Raw genomic sequence first — 17,826 nt, forward strand, 5'->3', positions numbered from 1 at the left:
AGGGTGTGATCCTAATAGATCGCTCCATTGTGTTGGAGAATTTAGAGTATTTAGTTGATATTATTCATGTTATGTTAAGTTTAAGTCATTTGGTTAAGGTGTCATGACTTAGACACATATGATTAAGGTAGTAGTATACAACTAATCAAGAGAAAAGATTTCAGTTTCGGTTTCTCTTGCATTAGTATGGTAGTTTCTTGATGCATTATAAATTGTGTATCAATTGATGATTAATTATGCATTGTTTAATGCATGTCTTAATACATTGTTTAAGACATGTTTTAATGCATTGCTTTAGTTTCATATCTCTTGATAACATTTGGCCGGTTAATGCATTGTTATTACTTAATGCATGTCTTAATGCATTGTTAAAAGTATGTTTTATGACATTGTTCAACGCATGACATAAAACATTGTTTTAATGCATGACTAAATGCATTGTTACGTTTTGTAAAATGTAATACGTACTACTATTTTATATATATATGAGAAACTCCTCATATGATGAATGGAGGTGAAATATAATTTCTATCTTATCACTTTGGCATAAAGAAATATTATCAATTGTTCATTTTCACAAAATCACAAACACTTTTATACATTGAATTGCTATTATCCTACAAGTGATAGTAATTGTTCTTCGTTGTATCTCCTGAGTAATTTCCGTGATACCCGGTTGTAGTATAGGGTCGGAATTATACTTTTGGGAAAGTGATCCCGTTGACGCCTCGAAGGTTTTTCCAATAATTTCGTTTACATTCTTTGTGACCCTTATTTACTAGAAAATCCCCAACAGTCCAAAAGTATAATTTCCTACAAAGATGGCAAATGTGAAGGAAATGATGACCAATTTCCAGAAATTGGACAAGTTCGAGGGTGTTGATTTTCGAAGGTGGCAAAAGAAGATGCAGTTTTTGTTGACAACTCTCGGTGTGGCTTATGTTCTCACATCCCCGAAGCCATCGGAGGAGGAAAATGAGACATTGGAGGCTACTAGAAAGAGGAACAAGTGGGAGAATGACAACTACATATGTTGTGGTCACATCCTAAACGGTATGTCTAATGAATTGTTTGACGTTTATCAATTTCATGAGTCCGCAAAATTACTTTGGGATGAACTAGAGTCTAAGTACATGGCCGAGGATGCATCTAGCAAGAAATTTCTTGTTAGTAAGTTCAATAATTTCAAAATGATTGATAGTAGGCCGGTTATGGAACAATTTCATGAAATCCAAAGAATTTTAGGGAGTTTTAGACAACACAATATCAACCTTGATGAGACCTTTATTGTTTCTTCTATAATTGATAAACTACCACCATCTTGGAAAGATTTTCGAAATGCTTTAAAGCATAAGAAAGATGATATCAATCTCGAGGGCTTGGCTTCTCATATTCGGATTGAGGAAGAAATCCGGGTGCAAGAGGAACAAAAGGATGTTAATCCTAGTTCTACCACGGTTAATGTGGTGGAGGATGCTAAGTCTAATGAGAGAAAGAGAGGAATTGATTCAAACAAGTACAAAGGCAAAAAGTCTAAAGTGGGAAGTGATGGTCAAACATCACGAGCTTGTTGGGTTTGTGGAAAATCCGGACATTTTAAGAAAGATTGTACCATTTGGAAGAAAAATATGAGCAACAAGAAAGCTCAAGGTGGGAAAGACGGTTCAAGCCAATCCCAAGACAAGCAAGGTAATTCTTGTGCACAAATTTCATTTAGTTCTTTAATGAATTATTTGTGTGTGATTTCTGAAATCCTATGTGTGCAGGGTGATACTTCTTGGTACATCGATTCGGGTGCATCGAGGCATGTTTGCAAGGATCGTTCGTTGTTTAAATCCTTCGTTGAGGTGACCGATGGAGAGATTCTTTACATGGGGAACGACTCTACCGCAAAAGTGCTAGGCAAGGGGCAAGTTGAGTTAATGTTTAGCTCGGGCAAATCTCTTATTTTAAGGGATGTGTTGTATGCTCCCGAGCTTAGGAGGAATTTAGTGTCCGGTGCTATCTTGAATCGTTTAGGTTTTAAAATGGTGTTTGAGTCGGATAAATTTATATTATCAAAAGGTGGTTTATTTGTAGGACTTGGTTACTTGTGTGATGGAATGTTTAAGCTTAGTATTTCTAATGCTTTGAAAGAAAATGTGTGTGTTGTTAATGATTTCTCTTCTTTATGGCATATGAGACTTGGACATGTTAATTATAAAAAGTTATATTTTATGTCAAAGCATGAATTAATTCCGTCTTTTGATCCAAGGATAGAGAAGTGTAGGACATGCATGTTAACAAAAATCACAAGGAAACCATTTCCTAATGTTGTAGAAAAGAATAATGCTTTGCTTGATTTAGTGCATAGTGATCTATGTGATTTTCATAGCACACCTTCCTTAGGCAACAAAAAGTATTTAGCAACTTTCATTGATGATTATTCAAGATTTTGCTATGTTTATTTATTGCAATCTAAGGATGAAGCCCTTGACAAATTTAAAATCTACAAGAATGAAGTAGAATTGCAAACAAACAGTAAAATCAAAAGATTAAGAACTGATAAAGGTGGTGAATATATTAATCCAAGTTATTTCCAATCGATAGGAATAGTACATGAAACTACCGCATCATATACACCACATAAAAATGGTGTAGCGGAAAGAAAAAATAGGACTCTTGAAGAAATGGTTAATTCCATGTTGTCCTATTCGGGTTTAAGTGATGGATTTTGGGGGTGTAGGGAATATTTCAAGCATTAAGATCCCAAACTTGAACCCCACTGTGATCATACACTAAAGTATGGTGGCGTTCCAAAGGGAAAGAAAAAAGAGCAAAAGAGTCGCCAACAAGTTTTAGGAACTTGTAAACCCAAAAGACAATCCAAAAGGATCATCAACTCCATAAGGTCTTGAACCAAACAGGGTTCGGGGATGAGGGTACGAATCCAACCTACAAAAGAAAGGACCCGCCCTATAAAATAGGCCTCTACTTTGTTCTGCTCGTATTCATGTGCGCTCTTCGAATAACATACAAACATTATATTAAACCTACCCTGTTTATCTATGTTGGTTGAATATTAATGCACAAATAAGACTATTATTGGTGATCACTTGAATTAAAATCACATTAGCCTAAACCAAATTATTAATTATCTTATTAAGCGTGATTTCAAGTACAAATTCCCTTTAACAAGCATAAAAGGTGTGATCAAGCAATAACAAATAAAATATAATATCAAGCAACATAATAATAAACATAATAATGATCATAATATTCATAATAATAATAATAACAATAATAATAGTCAAAATCATGTTAAGGCATAATAAAGCTTAAATATAATAGCAAGATCCTAGGCATGATACTAACAAGATTAATAACAAATCCTAGCATGTCACTAAACAATAAAAATCAAAGCTTTAAACCTAAAATGGTACTAACATGATATTAGAAAGAGTAAAGGCATCCTAAACATGATACTAGAAAGCAACAATAACATCCTAACATGATACTAGGAATCATAAAACAATAATAAACATGCTTTCTACATTGTGAAAGAAATAGGGAGTAAGCTAATCTACTTACTTTGAAGCCTCGTACCTCTTTCTAATAACAAAATACACAAGTTAGTAAACTTCAATGAAAATAATAAAAAGTAATTAAAGAATTAAATTAAATAAAGTTTTGACTAGCTTTGGACCAAACCCTCAAAAATTATCAAACCTTGCACGTCTAGGGCGAAGGCAACTTCGAACTTGGCTAGATGATTCTAAGTCTTGTGAATGCGGAATATTGTTTGTAAAAAGGTTGGATTAGAAAAAGAGAGAGAATAAGAATTAAGTAATTCTTGATGAGAGTTGATAGAGAGAATTGATGAAAATTGATAGTTGATGAAGGTTGATTGTAGATGAGAATTGATGAAGAGAAAGGATGAATAAAAACAGAGGTCGAGGACCCTATTTATAGGAAAATAGTCCGGAAAATCATAGAATTTGATAAGGAATAAAACTCCACTCTGTCTCCAGCAAACCGACCTTGTCGCCAGAAATTTATCTTGTCGCGAGGCGACAAACCTGTCGTTTGGCGACAGAAACAGTTTTTGCGGATTTTGTTTTTATCATATCTTTTGATCTAGAAGTCCAAATAAGTCATATAATATGTCGTTGGAAAGCACTTGAAGTCTAATTTCTAATACAGTTGGAATCAGATTAAAATCTTTTGTAGATAAAAAGATATGGCCGAAATAGTAAAAGGGTGTCAGTTTTGGATAGAGTTTCGTATATCTTTCATATCTTTTTCGTTATAGCTCAGAATTAATATTATAATATATCATTGGAAAGATAATTTCAAGATCTATCCAACCATATAAAATTTAGATAAAAAATATGAGGCACGAAAATAATATCTGACTATCTTTGAACATCTTTAAATTCGAATAGAATTAGGAAAGTTTTAAAAAAGGAAAGTTTATATTCAAATCAAATTCCATGATCTTATCTTTTCAAAAAAGGATAATTAAGATATTTTAGAAACTTATAGAAGATTCTAATCAATCCTAATTAGTTTAGGAATAGGATTAAACCTTTGGACCCTCCTCATGATCATTGGGTCGTAGGTAAGATCCGGTTTGAGCCCAGTTTAGTATTTTGGCCATAACTTCCTCATTATTCATCGGAATTGGGCTTATAATATATCGTTGGAAAGGTCTTTTCAAGCCCCATCCAAATACACCATTATTGGACCCTTATCATGGACCAAACTAAACTGGATTGGACGTTTTCATAAAATAGAGTGGGTTTTCGAAAATAGAAAGAAGAGAATTTTAATAAAAACTAACCGCAACACTTGACTTTTCACACTTTCACCTCATTCGATTATGGTTCGACGTGACAGGTATTCATCACTGGGTTTGGTTTTGGGGAGACACAAATGGGTGTCTACAGGGGGGAAGCTGTATTAACCGCTTGTTTCATTTTAAACCGAGTTCCAATGAAAAGGAATGAGGTAACCCCATATGAGTTATGGTATAAAAGGAAACCAAACTTGAGTCATCTCAAAGTTTGGGGTTGTAGGGCAATTGTAAAAGTGCCGAAACCTAAACGTAAAAATTTAGGTGAAAGAGGAGTGGAATGCATCTTTATAGGATATGCGGTGCATAGAAAATCCTATAGGTTCTATGTAATTGAACAAAATGACTATTGGTCGGTTCATACCACCATTGAGTCTAGAGATGCATTGTTTGATGAAAATAGATATTCATCAATTCCAGACCAAAGGATATAACTCCAAATACTGATGCTCAAAGTTTTGACCAAATTGAATTTGATCAAGAAATTGATAACCAAACTCATTTAGAGGAGGCATCAACATCATCATCTCAACCTAGGAAAAGTAAGAGGGAAAGGAAAGAAAAATCTTTTTGCCCGGACTTTCATGTGTACTTAGTTGAAGGATCAAGGAATTCTATTTCGACACAATTTCCATACATTTTTAATGTGGAAGATGATCCTTTGACCTATGATGAGGCTATGAGGTCTCGTGATGCTCCATTTTGGAAGGAAGCTATTAATGATGAGATGGAATCCATCATGGGAAACAATACTTGGGTGTTAGCTAACTTACCACCAAAATGTAAACCAATAGGGTGTAAGTGGATCTTCAAAAGGAAATTGAGGATTGATGGAACGGTTGAAAAGTTCAAAGCCCGGTTAGTGGCACAAGGCTTTACACAAAAGCCTGGTATCGATTATTTTGATACATATGCACCTGTTGCTAGAATCTCAACTATAAGGTTGTTGATTGCACTTGAGGCAATCCACAATCTTGTGATCCATCAAATGGATGTCAAGACAGCGTTCTTGAATGGAGATCTAGAGGAAGAAGTTTACATGCGACAACCGGAAGGGTTTGTTGTGAAAGGTCAAGAAGGAAAAGTTTGCAAGTTGATCAAATCTTTGTATGGGCTAAAACAAGTACCGAAGCAATGGCATCAAAAGTTTGATGAGGTTGTATTGTCTAATGGTTTCAAGTTGAACAATTCAGACAAGTGTATATATAACAAATTTGATGACAACGGTCAAGGTGTCATAATTTGTCTATATGTAGATGACATGTTGATCTTTGGAACGAATTTGTCAGAAGTTGAAAAGACAAAATCCTTCCTTAGTTCTCAGTTTTCCATGAAAGACATGGGAGAAGCAGATGTCATCTTGGGCATAAGGATAAAGAGGGAAAAAGGAAAGTTGATCTTGTCACAATCTCATTACATTGAGAAAGTGCTCAAGAAATTTAATGTGAGTGATGATTCTACTTCTCTTTATTCAACACCTATGGATCCTAGCATAAAGTTGATACCTAATGAAGGTAATGCAGTTTCACAACTTGAATATGCTAAAGTAATAGGTTGTTTGATGTATGCCATGACAAGTACTAGGCCGGATATTGCTTATGCAGTTGGTCAACTAAGTAGGTACACTAGTAATCCTAGTATGCTACATTGGCAAGCGGTTCGACGCTTGTTGAAGTACTTGAAGAAAACTATGGATTATGGTTTGTCTTATAGTGGATATCCTTCGGTTGTAGAAAGTTATTCGGATGCAAGTTGGATCTGTAATAAAGATCATTCCTCCACAAGTGGATGGGTTTTCCTTTATGGGGGAGGTGCTATATCATGGGCTTCTAAGAAGCAAACTTGCATTGCGGACTCCACAATGACATCGGAGTTCATTGCACTGCATTCGGCTGGTAAAGAAGCCAAATGGTTGAAGGATCTCATGTTTGAGATTCCTTTGTTGCCAAAACCAATATCACCAAAAGTGATACATTGTGATAACAATGCTACCTTGGTAAGGGCTTATAGCCAAGTTTATAATGGTAAGTCAAGACATATTGGAGTACGGCATAGTTACATCCAAGGACTTATCAAGGATAGTGTGATCACTATTGATTATGTTCGAACAAATCTTAATCTCGCCGATTGTTTCACAAAGGCATTGGCAAGAGATGTTAACAATAGGATGGCAATCGGTTTAGGATTGGAGCCCTAAATAATTACAAATGAGGGAGTCTTAACTTAACGCCCAATAAGACGTTGGGTCTTAAGTTCAATAAGATTAACTCTCTCATTTGCTAATTGGGAACTTGTTTATTCATCCAAGGTAAAGTTCCGGATTTTCTGTGATGTATAAGAGGTTGTTTAACTTAATAGAATTCCTGATATTGTGCTTTGTCACAGGAGCATGTTTTGGAAATCTACCTATATAAGTATGAGGTTTAGCCACTTCAAGAAGTTATTATGGGAATAGCTTCGATGTACTTATGAATAGATATGGACATATGGCTTAAGTGTCAAGTAATATGTATTTAAGTAATTAATCTTGTGTGTGTAATATCTTCAAGTATCCAATATGTATTGCTTTTGGTTCAAACGTTTTACGATACCGAATGGATACGGATTCTTGGATTGTATGTTGCACTAAGTGGTAGTTCAAGTCTTTGTACACTTTCATGTATGCATAAGATTGTTTTTGTGATGATGATTTGTTTATGCAATTAATCGTTTTGAATACTCTAAATGGGGGAGGATTGTTGGAGAATTTAGAGTATTTAGTTGATATTATTCATGTTATGTTAAGTTTAAGTCATTTGGTTAAGGTGTCATGACTTAGACTCATATGATTAAGGTAGTAGTATACAACTAATCAAGAGAAAAGATTTCAGTTTCGGTTTCTCTTGCATTAGTATGGTAGTTTCTTGATGCATTATAAATTGTGTATCAATTGATGATTAATTATGCATTGTTTAATGCATGTCTTAATACATTGTTTAAGACATGTTTTAATGCATTGCTTTAGTTTCATATCTCTTGATAACATTTGGCCGGTTAATGCATTGTTATTACTTAATGCATGTCTTAATGCATTGTTAAAAGTATGTTTTATGACATTGTTCAACGCATGACATAAAACATTGTTTTAATGCATGACTAAATGCATTGTTACGTTTTGTAAAATGTAATACGTACTACTATTTTATATATATATGAGAAACTCCTCATATGATGAATGGAGGTGAAATATAATTTCTATCTTATCACTTTGGCATAAAGAAATATTATCAATTGTTCATTTTCACAAAATCACAAACACTTTTATACATTGAATTGCTATTATCCTACAAGTGATAGTAATTGTTCTTCGTTGTATCTCCTGAGTAATTTCCGTGATACCCGGTTGTAGTATAGGGTCGGAATTATACTTTTGGAAAAGTGATCCCGTTCACGCCTCGAAGGTTTTTCCAATAATTTCGTTTACATTCTTTGTGACCCTTATTTACTAGAAAATCCCCAACACATTGGTCACCCATGTTGCCAATTATAGTGTATCCCATCTCTTCTAGCTTTGTCCTATGCATTGATTTGTACTCCACTGCTTTCATGTGTGACTCACTTAATTCCCTTTTGTATCAAATCCAATATATATAAACACAATCAATTACCATAGGTTTATATTCCAAGGTTGAATCAATATGTTTGGAAAATGTGGTACGATTTAACTATTTTAATTTTGATTCATTAAGTAGAAAATTTCATAATATCAAATTAAAAGTGACTTGCCATTTCTAGAGTGACTTCACTAGAAATATCTCTTTTAGGCCCCGTTCACTTCACCTTATTTTTGCTGATCTGAAATTATTTTTACTAAAATAAAATTATATTTGCTGAACTTAAATTATTTTTACTGAACTTAAATTAATTTTACTGAACATAAATTATTTTTGCTGAACTGAAATTATTTTTACTGATTTTCTATTATATTCTTTAAGAAAACTGAATTTTACTGAACTGGACTGAAATAATTTTTACTGAAGTGAAATTAATTTTACTGAACTGAACTTATTTTTACTTAATATTATTTTTTTAAGGTGAAGTGAACAGGGCCTTAATTAAAAATTATTGGAGAAAATAAGTATGCAATTGATACATTATTATTATATGCTCAAAAATAATATAGTTCAATTTAAGAACAAATCCGTATTAAAGAGCAACTGATGTCTTAATATGTTGTATCAGTTTAAATTGTTACTTTGTAATCATGTGTAATTGAAAAATATCCTTTAAATGAAAATGTAATTGAAAAAATTTAGATTTTCTTTAAAATGAAATATTCCTCTAGTAATGATGTGTTCAATATGGTTTTTTCATAAAATGAATGTACTCTTGTAAAATAGTTTCTTCGTTCGTTTAAAGTGATCAAAGATTACAATGTTCCCCTAAATAATTTGAATTTTCACTAAAAACAAATAGTAAAAGCAAAATATATATTAATAGCAATCTTAACTTACTTTAAGATCATCTTTTCCCAAGTATGATAGCCAATGTTCTTCATGTTACGCTCTTTGGGCTCTCTTAACTCAGCTTGAGCTCCTGAAAGGAAAATAACTTTGACACCAAGTCGAACTAATTTCTTGTAAAAGCTTAGCACTGCGGGTATTGCTGGTGCTTTTTCTTCCTTTTGCCACTCGTAGAATGCTGTATCATTGTATGGGTATACCCTGTATATTTTCCATTTAATCACCAATTATTACAATAGAAATATAATGTAATACCGTACTATGAAGTATATAATTACATAGTTAATGAGTGGGATATAGGGATGGGCATAGGTCGTACCGTACGTGTTGTTCCATTTAATTATGAAGGTTCAGGTTCAAATTAAATATTTAAGATTTGTTTGATTTATGAGACAATTCGGAATCCAAATGTTTAAAATTAATTGGTTTTGGATATGAGGCCAACTACCATGTTTAAATTAAAACCTTACAAGTCTAGGTCTACATCAAATTGTTGAGGTTTGGTCAAGGTTAGGGTCCTACTACACCCAATGTCCCAACCCATGCCCACCCCTAGTTGGAGTGCCTTGATTGTTATGCATTGTGAAGTTTGCCTAATAAGGACCACTATTCTTGATTAATTCCAAAATAATATACTTTCTTAAGCGAAAATGACCCATTACTTTATTATTATTTCTCACACCTACTTTGAAACCAATAGATTTGGCACTTTCGAGGATATATATATAAAAAAAAATTAAAAAAAAAAAACTTCCGCACAGTCACACATCTTAAAAATTGAATTGCCTTTTTGCCTAAACATAAAGTGAATTATTTTAATGTGTCTAAAATCATGCTGAGTGATGCGAATAATGCAAGGAATAAGGTGTATTGTGTATATAATTGAAATAAGTGAATGGAATTACATGCTATATAGTCTGGTTTAATCAAAAATTAACACAAAAAAATCGTATTGCACAAGGTAAATAACACAAAGATGGTATGTATAGTAAATTAGTAATCAAAGGAAGTTGCAACTCATCTTACTTAAAATTTAGAATCTCATTTGCATGTTTGTACTTTAAATATAAGAAAATCAATGAATCAAGGTATAAATGCTAACATGGAACTTACCCAAATCCAACTTCTGGTCTAGCATAGTAGGGCAAATTAGAGAGGGAAGTCTCATCAATGTCAAATATCCAAGTGTTGTTGCGACCATTTTTAAGAGAGAGGCTTTTAATATAGCCATAAGCCACAGAAGTAACAGCCAAGCAATCTTTATGATATTGAGCACCCATCATGTAGTGTCCTACATAACCCTGACATTCTTTTGAGACCATCCAATTTTGGAGATTGTTTGTCTCCACGGCCAGCCGCCAACTCAAGCAATTTAGGCCCTCGATTCGATGGCCGGCTGAGCCAGAATGGGGCATGAGGAGATGTATTGGGTGTGGATATTCATGAGCATAAACATTATTATCAAAGAAGAGGGATGTCACTACAACCCCTAGGAGGAATATCATAGAGAACCCTCTTAAGAAGCTCATAATGTTGTATGGCTTTGTTATGATAGGAGATTTTTGTTCATGTGAACTTAAGACTTAAGAGTACGTTGCTTATTATTTATAAAGGATTTTGGTGCAAAAATGACCCTTGTTATGTTAGCAATTTACTAGTGAGCCAATTCTTTAATGTGATTTAAGCTTTGCCCTTCAATTATTTGTGGGGTTGAACATTGTTCACGTGTAAATAGTGTAATGTTTGAGGACAAAATATAGGACGGCCAAAACTTAATAAATTTGATACCTTTACGGACATGATTGGTAATAAAATATAGGTGCGTGCAACTAATTATCACCCAGTTCGTATTAAAATTAAAAAATTCTATAACTAACATTAAAGTAATAATTACTGACGTTATTTTATTTTAAAATTAGACACATGTCAGGTTGTCCTTAAAAATTTTTCCTCCAAAACTATAAATAATGTCATCATTTTATGAATTTAATTTTATTTTATTAATATTCTAATCAACTACGTTATTATTAATATGAAATTCTTGAAAACAATCTATTCTTTTTAACAATAATAATTTAATTTTTCTTCCTCATATACCCTTTTCATCATTCAATTCTATGATTTCTATTTTTTTGTAATTTGATGTTTTATTCGTGTTCGGAATATTTTTTTTAAAAAAATTTTATATGAAAAAATAAACAAATTTAGAAAATTTTATTTGATCAAATCGTGTATCGCACGAGACTACTCTACTTAGTAAATAAAATTATCACCTAGTTTAAATTTGTCGAAGGCTTGAAGAGCATGTTAAATGAGGCTCAATTGCTCAAGTAAGATTTAAGAGAACAGAAAGTATTGCAAAATATAAAGACCACTTCAACCAATTAATAAGATTTAATCAATCATCAATCAATAACTATATATTATAAGACACATCAGCAATGACACATGTCAGTTTTTGCCTTTTTGGTGTGTCCTTAGTATTTTTTAAAAAAAATAATAAAAAAATTATTTAAAAAAATTATTTGTAAAATTTAATTACTATATAAATAGCAATGATATTTAATTACTTTTTTTTTAATGTATTGACATTCAATTAACTAATATGAAAAATATAATTTTTGTGTAATATTTTTTAAAAAATACAATCTTCTACTATAAGTTTCTGTGTGGCAAATATAATATCCGCTTCAAATACTATTGAGATAGAAAAAAAATAATGATTAAAAACAAGACATTACAATGTCGTTTGGTTGCTATGGAAATTTACTTCCCATAAGAATTTGTATTTCATAGGAATTAAATTCCTAAATCAAATTCATGGGAATTGCATAAAGTTATTTAATTGGTACGAAGGAAGTTGCAAAAAAAATCATGGAAATTTTGACTTACTAAGGGAGGGTTGGGTAATTAACTTCCCATGTTTTGTGGGAAGTCGCAATTACCATGAATTTGCAAATTTGCAATTCTCTCATTTACACATTTTATTATCAACCAAACAACTCATCCATTTTCAAATTCTCATGATTTTCCACTTTCCCCATTTTCTTTGTGTAACCAAACAACCCTTTATGATCACTGATAAGTATATAGGTATAGATTGTTTTGTCAAAACTCACATCCTCTTATTTTTTTTAAAAAATTCTTTTTTCTATGTGTTTTTTAGTAATTTATTTTTATTTTTTTTCCTACAATAAATTTTAATCTTTTTCTTTATATATTCAGCTAATGTAGATTTTTTTTATGTGGTTGAAACATTAGAATACAATTAAGCATGATATTCCATGTTTCATTATGTCAAATATAATACTTCCATTTTGTCCATGATAAATTTAGAAAATTTATATACTATATTTTATCAATTAAATATAACATTAAACCGATAATAAATAATAGTAATAACCGTAAATGACACGGGACCTAACCTAGTAAAAGGATAAAGGAATCTCCACCCTTAAAATATCTCTGATCTAGTAAAGATTTAACTCCAACCTCAAAGGTAGAAGGTTTCTTTCTTATTACTCGTATAAGGTCAATATTGTGTTGGCAAACAATTATGCAAGATACATACATGGGAAAAAAAAAGTGTGAATGATCCTACTACAAGAAAGGACAAAGTCGTATAAGGTCAATATTGTGTTGGCAAACAATTATGCAAGATACATACATGGGAAAAAAAAAAGTGTGAATGATCCTACTACAAGAAAGGACAAAGTCATAAAAGAGACCTGTTTAGAGGAGGTATATATATCTAGCTCACAGATCTGTTTGATAAAGAACCCTGCTCAATTAAACAAGTCTCTTAATAATCAATAAGAGACCTGTTAACTAAGGCCATCCAATTCTCTTTCCATGTAATTTAATTCTATATTTAGAAAAGCATATAAAATTATTAACATACTAGGAAATAGATCGAATCATAAACAAATGACACAACAATATCGCCAAAATGACAAACCATTATCGCCAAAGTTGTACAAAAAACATAACAAAAATAAACAGCCAAAGAAATCAAATCATGCAACCCACCATGATGTTTATGTTCTTGTAATTATTTGCATGATATATTTGTGATTGTAATCCTATGATTGGAGTAATTTTTGTGTAAGACTGTGATCTTGTTATTATAAGACTAATTTTGTGAGTCATTGCAAGCACGTGATCCTATTTTCGTATTTCCTTTACTGAAGAGCTTATACCCTGTTTAGTTCGTCTTATATTTGCTTATTTGAACTTATCTGATCTGGTCTGATCTGATTTGATCTGGTCTGATCTGATCTGAATGTCAGATTTGACCAAACTTTGACCTTAAATATACGATAATCTATTCGAAAAAAATATATCAAGTGGGGTCTTGTTAGAATCGTAATAATGTGTATTTTATTAATTTATATGTGATTTTCATATTTTTTTATTACGAAATTAAAGATATTTAGCGATAAAAAACTGCACATAAAACGATGATCTGATATGAACTTATTTTTTCTGATATGAACTTATGTTTTTTCTGAAATAAGTGAAAATAAGGTAAACTAAACAAGGTCTTAGTCCACCACATCTATAAAGTGGTGAGGTCTTATGATGTTATGACATTTTTTTATTTATTTATTTTAAGCGTACATCTAGTTAGCCATTTATTTATGCAATGTTTGTGATTTTTTTTTTTTAATGCATAATCTGTATTGTAAATTGACTAATAATTTATTTATTTATTTTTTGAAATACAAAAATAATCATGTAAATGTTTTTTTTTTTTTTTGAACAAAGATTGATTCATAAATAAAAAGTCATATAACATCTACATAGAGATTTAAATCTAATAAATACATGACAATTGAATCAACTAAAAAATCCTTTCAGCAAAGCTACAATATGATCGTCGTTGCAAATCATACATTTTTCATACCCTCCTTTACATCGCTGTGATTTATAGCCTTGTTCGATGAGGGGGTCTATCGTTCTGTTGTACTCATGAAAGATATTTCGGTTTGATTTTGTCTGATTCATCTGATTGTAAACGAATGATTAACCTCTTTTTTGATCCCGCACAAATCTTTACCCATAAAACATGTACCACTACTAAACTCAAAAAATAAAAAACAAAGCCTACCATAGGAGCACTTACTACACTCAAACCAACTATTGGGGGTACTTACTACCTTCAAATAGTGTGGATTTATTGAATTCAATAACAAAAAGATAAAGAAAGTAAAGGAAAAGGGTAGGAAATAGCCAAATTTCCGGAGAAATTTGACTATTTTCGGCCTATATAAAACACTTTTTTTTGAAGAACTCCAGAGAGAAAAAAATAGAGAGGAGACAACTAGTTTTTATTTTTTTTTTTTTTTTTTTTTTTTTTTTTTTTTTTTTTTATGGTTGATCTAAAGTTGTATTATCATGTAAATGATTAAAAGATCTAGAGTAGTTCAACAATGTGAATTTTGTTCACAAATAAAATTTTAAGGGTTACCGACTTTTATTTTTCATGATTTAATTAGGTTTCAAAATGGCCAAAATGGAAAAAACCTTGAGACATGAGAGTATAACTTAAAGTTGACAACAATGACACTTACAGGATTTTTTTTCATCAACCACTTTTACCCTTAAGTTACTGTAAATTCACAGAATTGTTTTGTTAGTCTATATAAGATTTAGATTATATGCATCTCACTGTAGGCACGTAAAATTTATATACGTGATACATCAGACATATACGGGTCAAAGTCAAATTATTGACTAGATGATCTGATTGCTTGACTATTTATTTAAGTTAATAAATTTGGGTGAAATAAACTAAATTATCCTATTGTAAATATTTTAATTAAATTGTTATAAGGTTATAATAGTCCAGCCTAATATTGAAAGCCCAACTCCAATATACATCAAACCCTAATCTTAGGGGTACCTCACTTTATAAATGGAGTTCTCTCTATTTCATTTAGAAGGAGAGAAAATGAAGAGAATCAGAAAACCTCTCAAAAACTCTAAACTTCTCTAGAGAAAATATCTCAAAACCTAGAAGAAGAACAACAAGCATTTGACATGCCGTTCTACTCTACAAGATCACCCGTGGAAGAGATCAAGTCTCGACGACCCTCAACACGAAGGAAAGAAGAACTTCAATTCATCAAGAAAATCACCAGTTCAACCTCTACATCAAATAGTCATTGATCGAGATCAAGCCTCGTTGGCCCTCAATCAAGAATTCAAGTCAAAGGTCTACATCAACCATAAGTGATAGTTCTGCATCAACTATCTCGATTGTAATCAAGCTTCAACGGCTCTCGATCAAAAATCATGTCAGCCCGTGTGAAACAAGTCAAAGCTAAAGTGGAGATCAAATTAGAGGAGCAAATTAGAGATTGTACCATAAAATTATCAAATTAATAAAATTAGAAATTTATTTCATTTGTTTTGAATCTATATTTTTCATATTTAAAATTTGTGTTTACACTTACAAAAATCAAAATCAAAAACTATCTCATTACTCACAGCGCACATAGAGAACTAGTTAATTAATACTTCGTAATAATTAGGTGTAATGTTCATAATAAATAAACGTGATTTGATTTCACAAAAATGACTCCTACGGAGTATCTTTTAGTTGACGTTATTTATAGCTACTACCTTTTTTTAGTCCCAATTTGACCTTTATACTATTTACATACACGTCTTTGACATGTGTTGCATACTAGCTACTTGCACCTTATACATAAGCTTAAAAAAACAATCATATATACTTGGTAGAATCACCTCCATGTATAGTTTTTGAATGTTAATTTTAATTTATTAAATTTGTAATTATTAATAATTAAATATTTTAGTGGTCAAAATTTCTCATTAGTGAATTGAATGTGCTAATAAAAATAAAGCACTTAAAAAAACACTAAAAGAGTACATGTATTACTAAAATGATTGTCAATAGGAGTAGTACAAGCACATTAAATGAACAATTTAAAAAAAAAAAAAAAAAAAAAGACTTAGACACCAAATCATCTTGCTATATATGTCCACCCTCCAATTCTCCATGTCAGTGCAAAATACGACTAAGAGAAGAGGGAGTATTAGATACTCCTGGGTGAACAATACACCTATAAACATTTTGTTCTTATTTTGATGATTATTTTTTTTTATTTAATCATAAAATAAAGAGCAAAAACTAATTTTGGTTTAGTTGGGTGCACGAAACACCTGGGCGTGTATAAAATATTTCAACTATCTAGGAAAGGTGATAAAGTTAGCCAGCCTCGAAAATTGCATGTTTGGGCAGAATATTTGGGCTTTGGGTACAAAATTCAATTTATCGAGTTTGGGCCGACTAAACCCAATTTTTAAAACTTTTGAAATTTGAACATCCTAAAAAATTATTTTTTACTTGGGAGATAGCAGATTTGGTTATAACCTTTTTCGGCTCAAACTTGGTCCTTCATAAAGGTCCGACTCAAAATGAGTCACCTTTTTAATCTAAACCCGAATTGACCCGGCCCATGATCAGTTTTACCACAAATACTAGCAAAGTAGCAAGTAGTAGCAACATGCCAACATCTTCCAATTAGTATTAGGTACTACTGGAGTACCATGCTCATGGTACTCCAATATATTAAGTGAAATAACATACCTTTAAAACAAAATAACAAAAATCTATGAGAGTATATAAATGAAAATAAACCTAAAATAATCAAAAGTTCAAGTTCATTTCTCACTCCACTTTCTCTCTCCCCACCTTTTCTCTCTTTAATTTCCCAAACCACCATTTTAGCATCATCAAATCCTTCATTCTTCTCAACAAAAACCACAAAAATTCTTTTGATTATTATTTTAAACACTCAAACGGCACAAAATTGCTCAATCCAAGTTGAAAATCAATTTCACTACATAAAAAATGAATGATATTCATGAATAATATAAAGATACGACAATCGCGAACAAGAATGAGCAAAACATAGTAAGTAGATTTAATTTGTTTTTGTTTTTACTTAAAGTAATTGAAAATGTACTATTGGGTTTCGATGAGTCTGACTCACCGCGGAAATAAAACCCGAGCCTAAGAACAAACTCACAATTAATATAACAAAATACATAAATAACAAGATTAGAGAAAGACTAAATTACCCTTGTAGCGTGCTTCGCTCAATCGGATGGAGCTCTTACTTGAGAAAGCCGAGCCTCACAAAAGGCGAGGACCTCCGACGAATTCCACCCACAACGCAACCCGACCGGTCTACTACTTGGAGGTTAGCCAAGTCCGACCAAAAACACTACCAGAGTAATTAATGAGTTTATAGGTTTTCTCTCAAGTGGAGATGCCTAATTGAGCTCTTACTCAAGTGAACAATCCCAAGGTATGCCTTGTCTATTTATAAAGAGTGCTTCCTTGTGAATTCTTCTCATCTTTCAATGTGGGATTTTTTCACAAAAAGATCCCACATGGAAAGAATGTTGAATTAAATTCCTAGTTAAATAAACCAAGCAATAACTAAGTAACAAGTG

The 17,826-nt window shown here is 31.9% G+C and overlaps 1 protein-coding gene across 1 annotated transcript; it reads right to left on the reverse strand.

The window, feature by feature from the left end:
* Positions 1–10,445: 10,445 nt before the first annotated feature.
* Positions 10,446–10,865, reverse strand: LOC145588938 (acid phosphatase 1-like). The gene has a single exon (XM_081645521.1). The coding sequence runs from the start codon at positions 10,863–10,865 to the stop codon at positions 10,446–10,448; it is 420 nt and encodes a 139-aa protein (XP_081501647.1).
* Between the last annotated feature and the right edge of the window lie 6,961 nt (positions 10,866–17,826).

This window comes from Chenopodium album, chromosome 17 (assembly GCF_948465745.1).
Source record: "Chenopodium album chromosome 17, dcCheAlbu1.1, whole genome shotgun sequence".
Lineage (NCBI taxonomy): Eukaryota > Viridiplantae > Streptophyta > Magnoliopsida > Caryophyllales > Amaranthaceae > Chenopodium > Chenopodium album.

What these genes read in the sequence shown, in the direction of transcription:
- LOC145588938 (XM_081645521.1), bottom strand. Translation starts at nt 10,865, where the DNA reads ATGAGCTTCTTAAGAGGGTTCTCTATGATATTCCTCCTAGGGGTTGTA.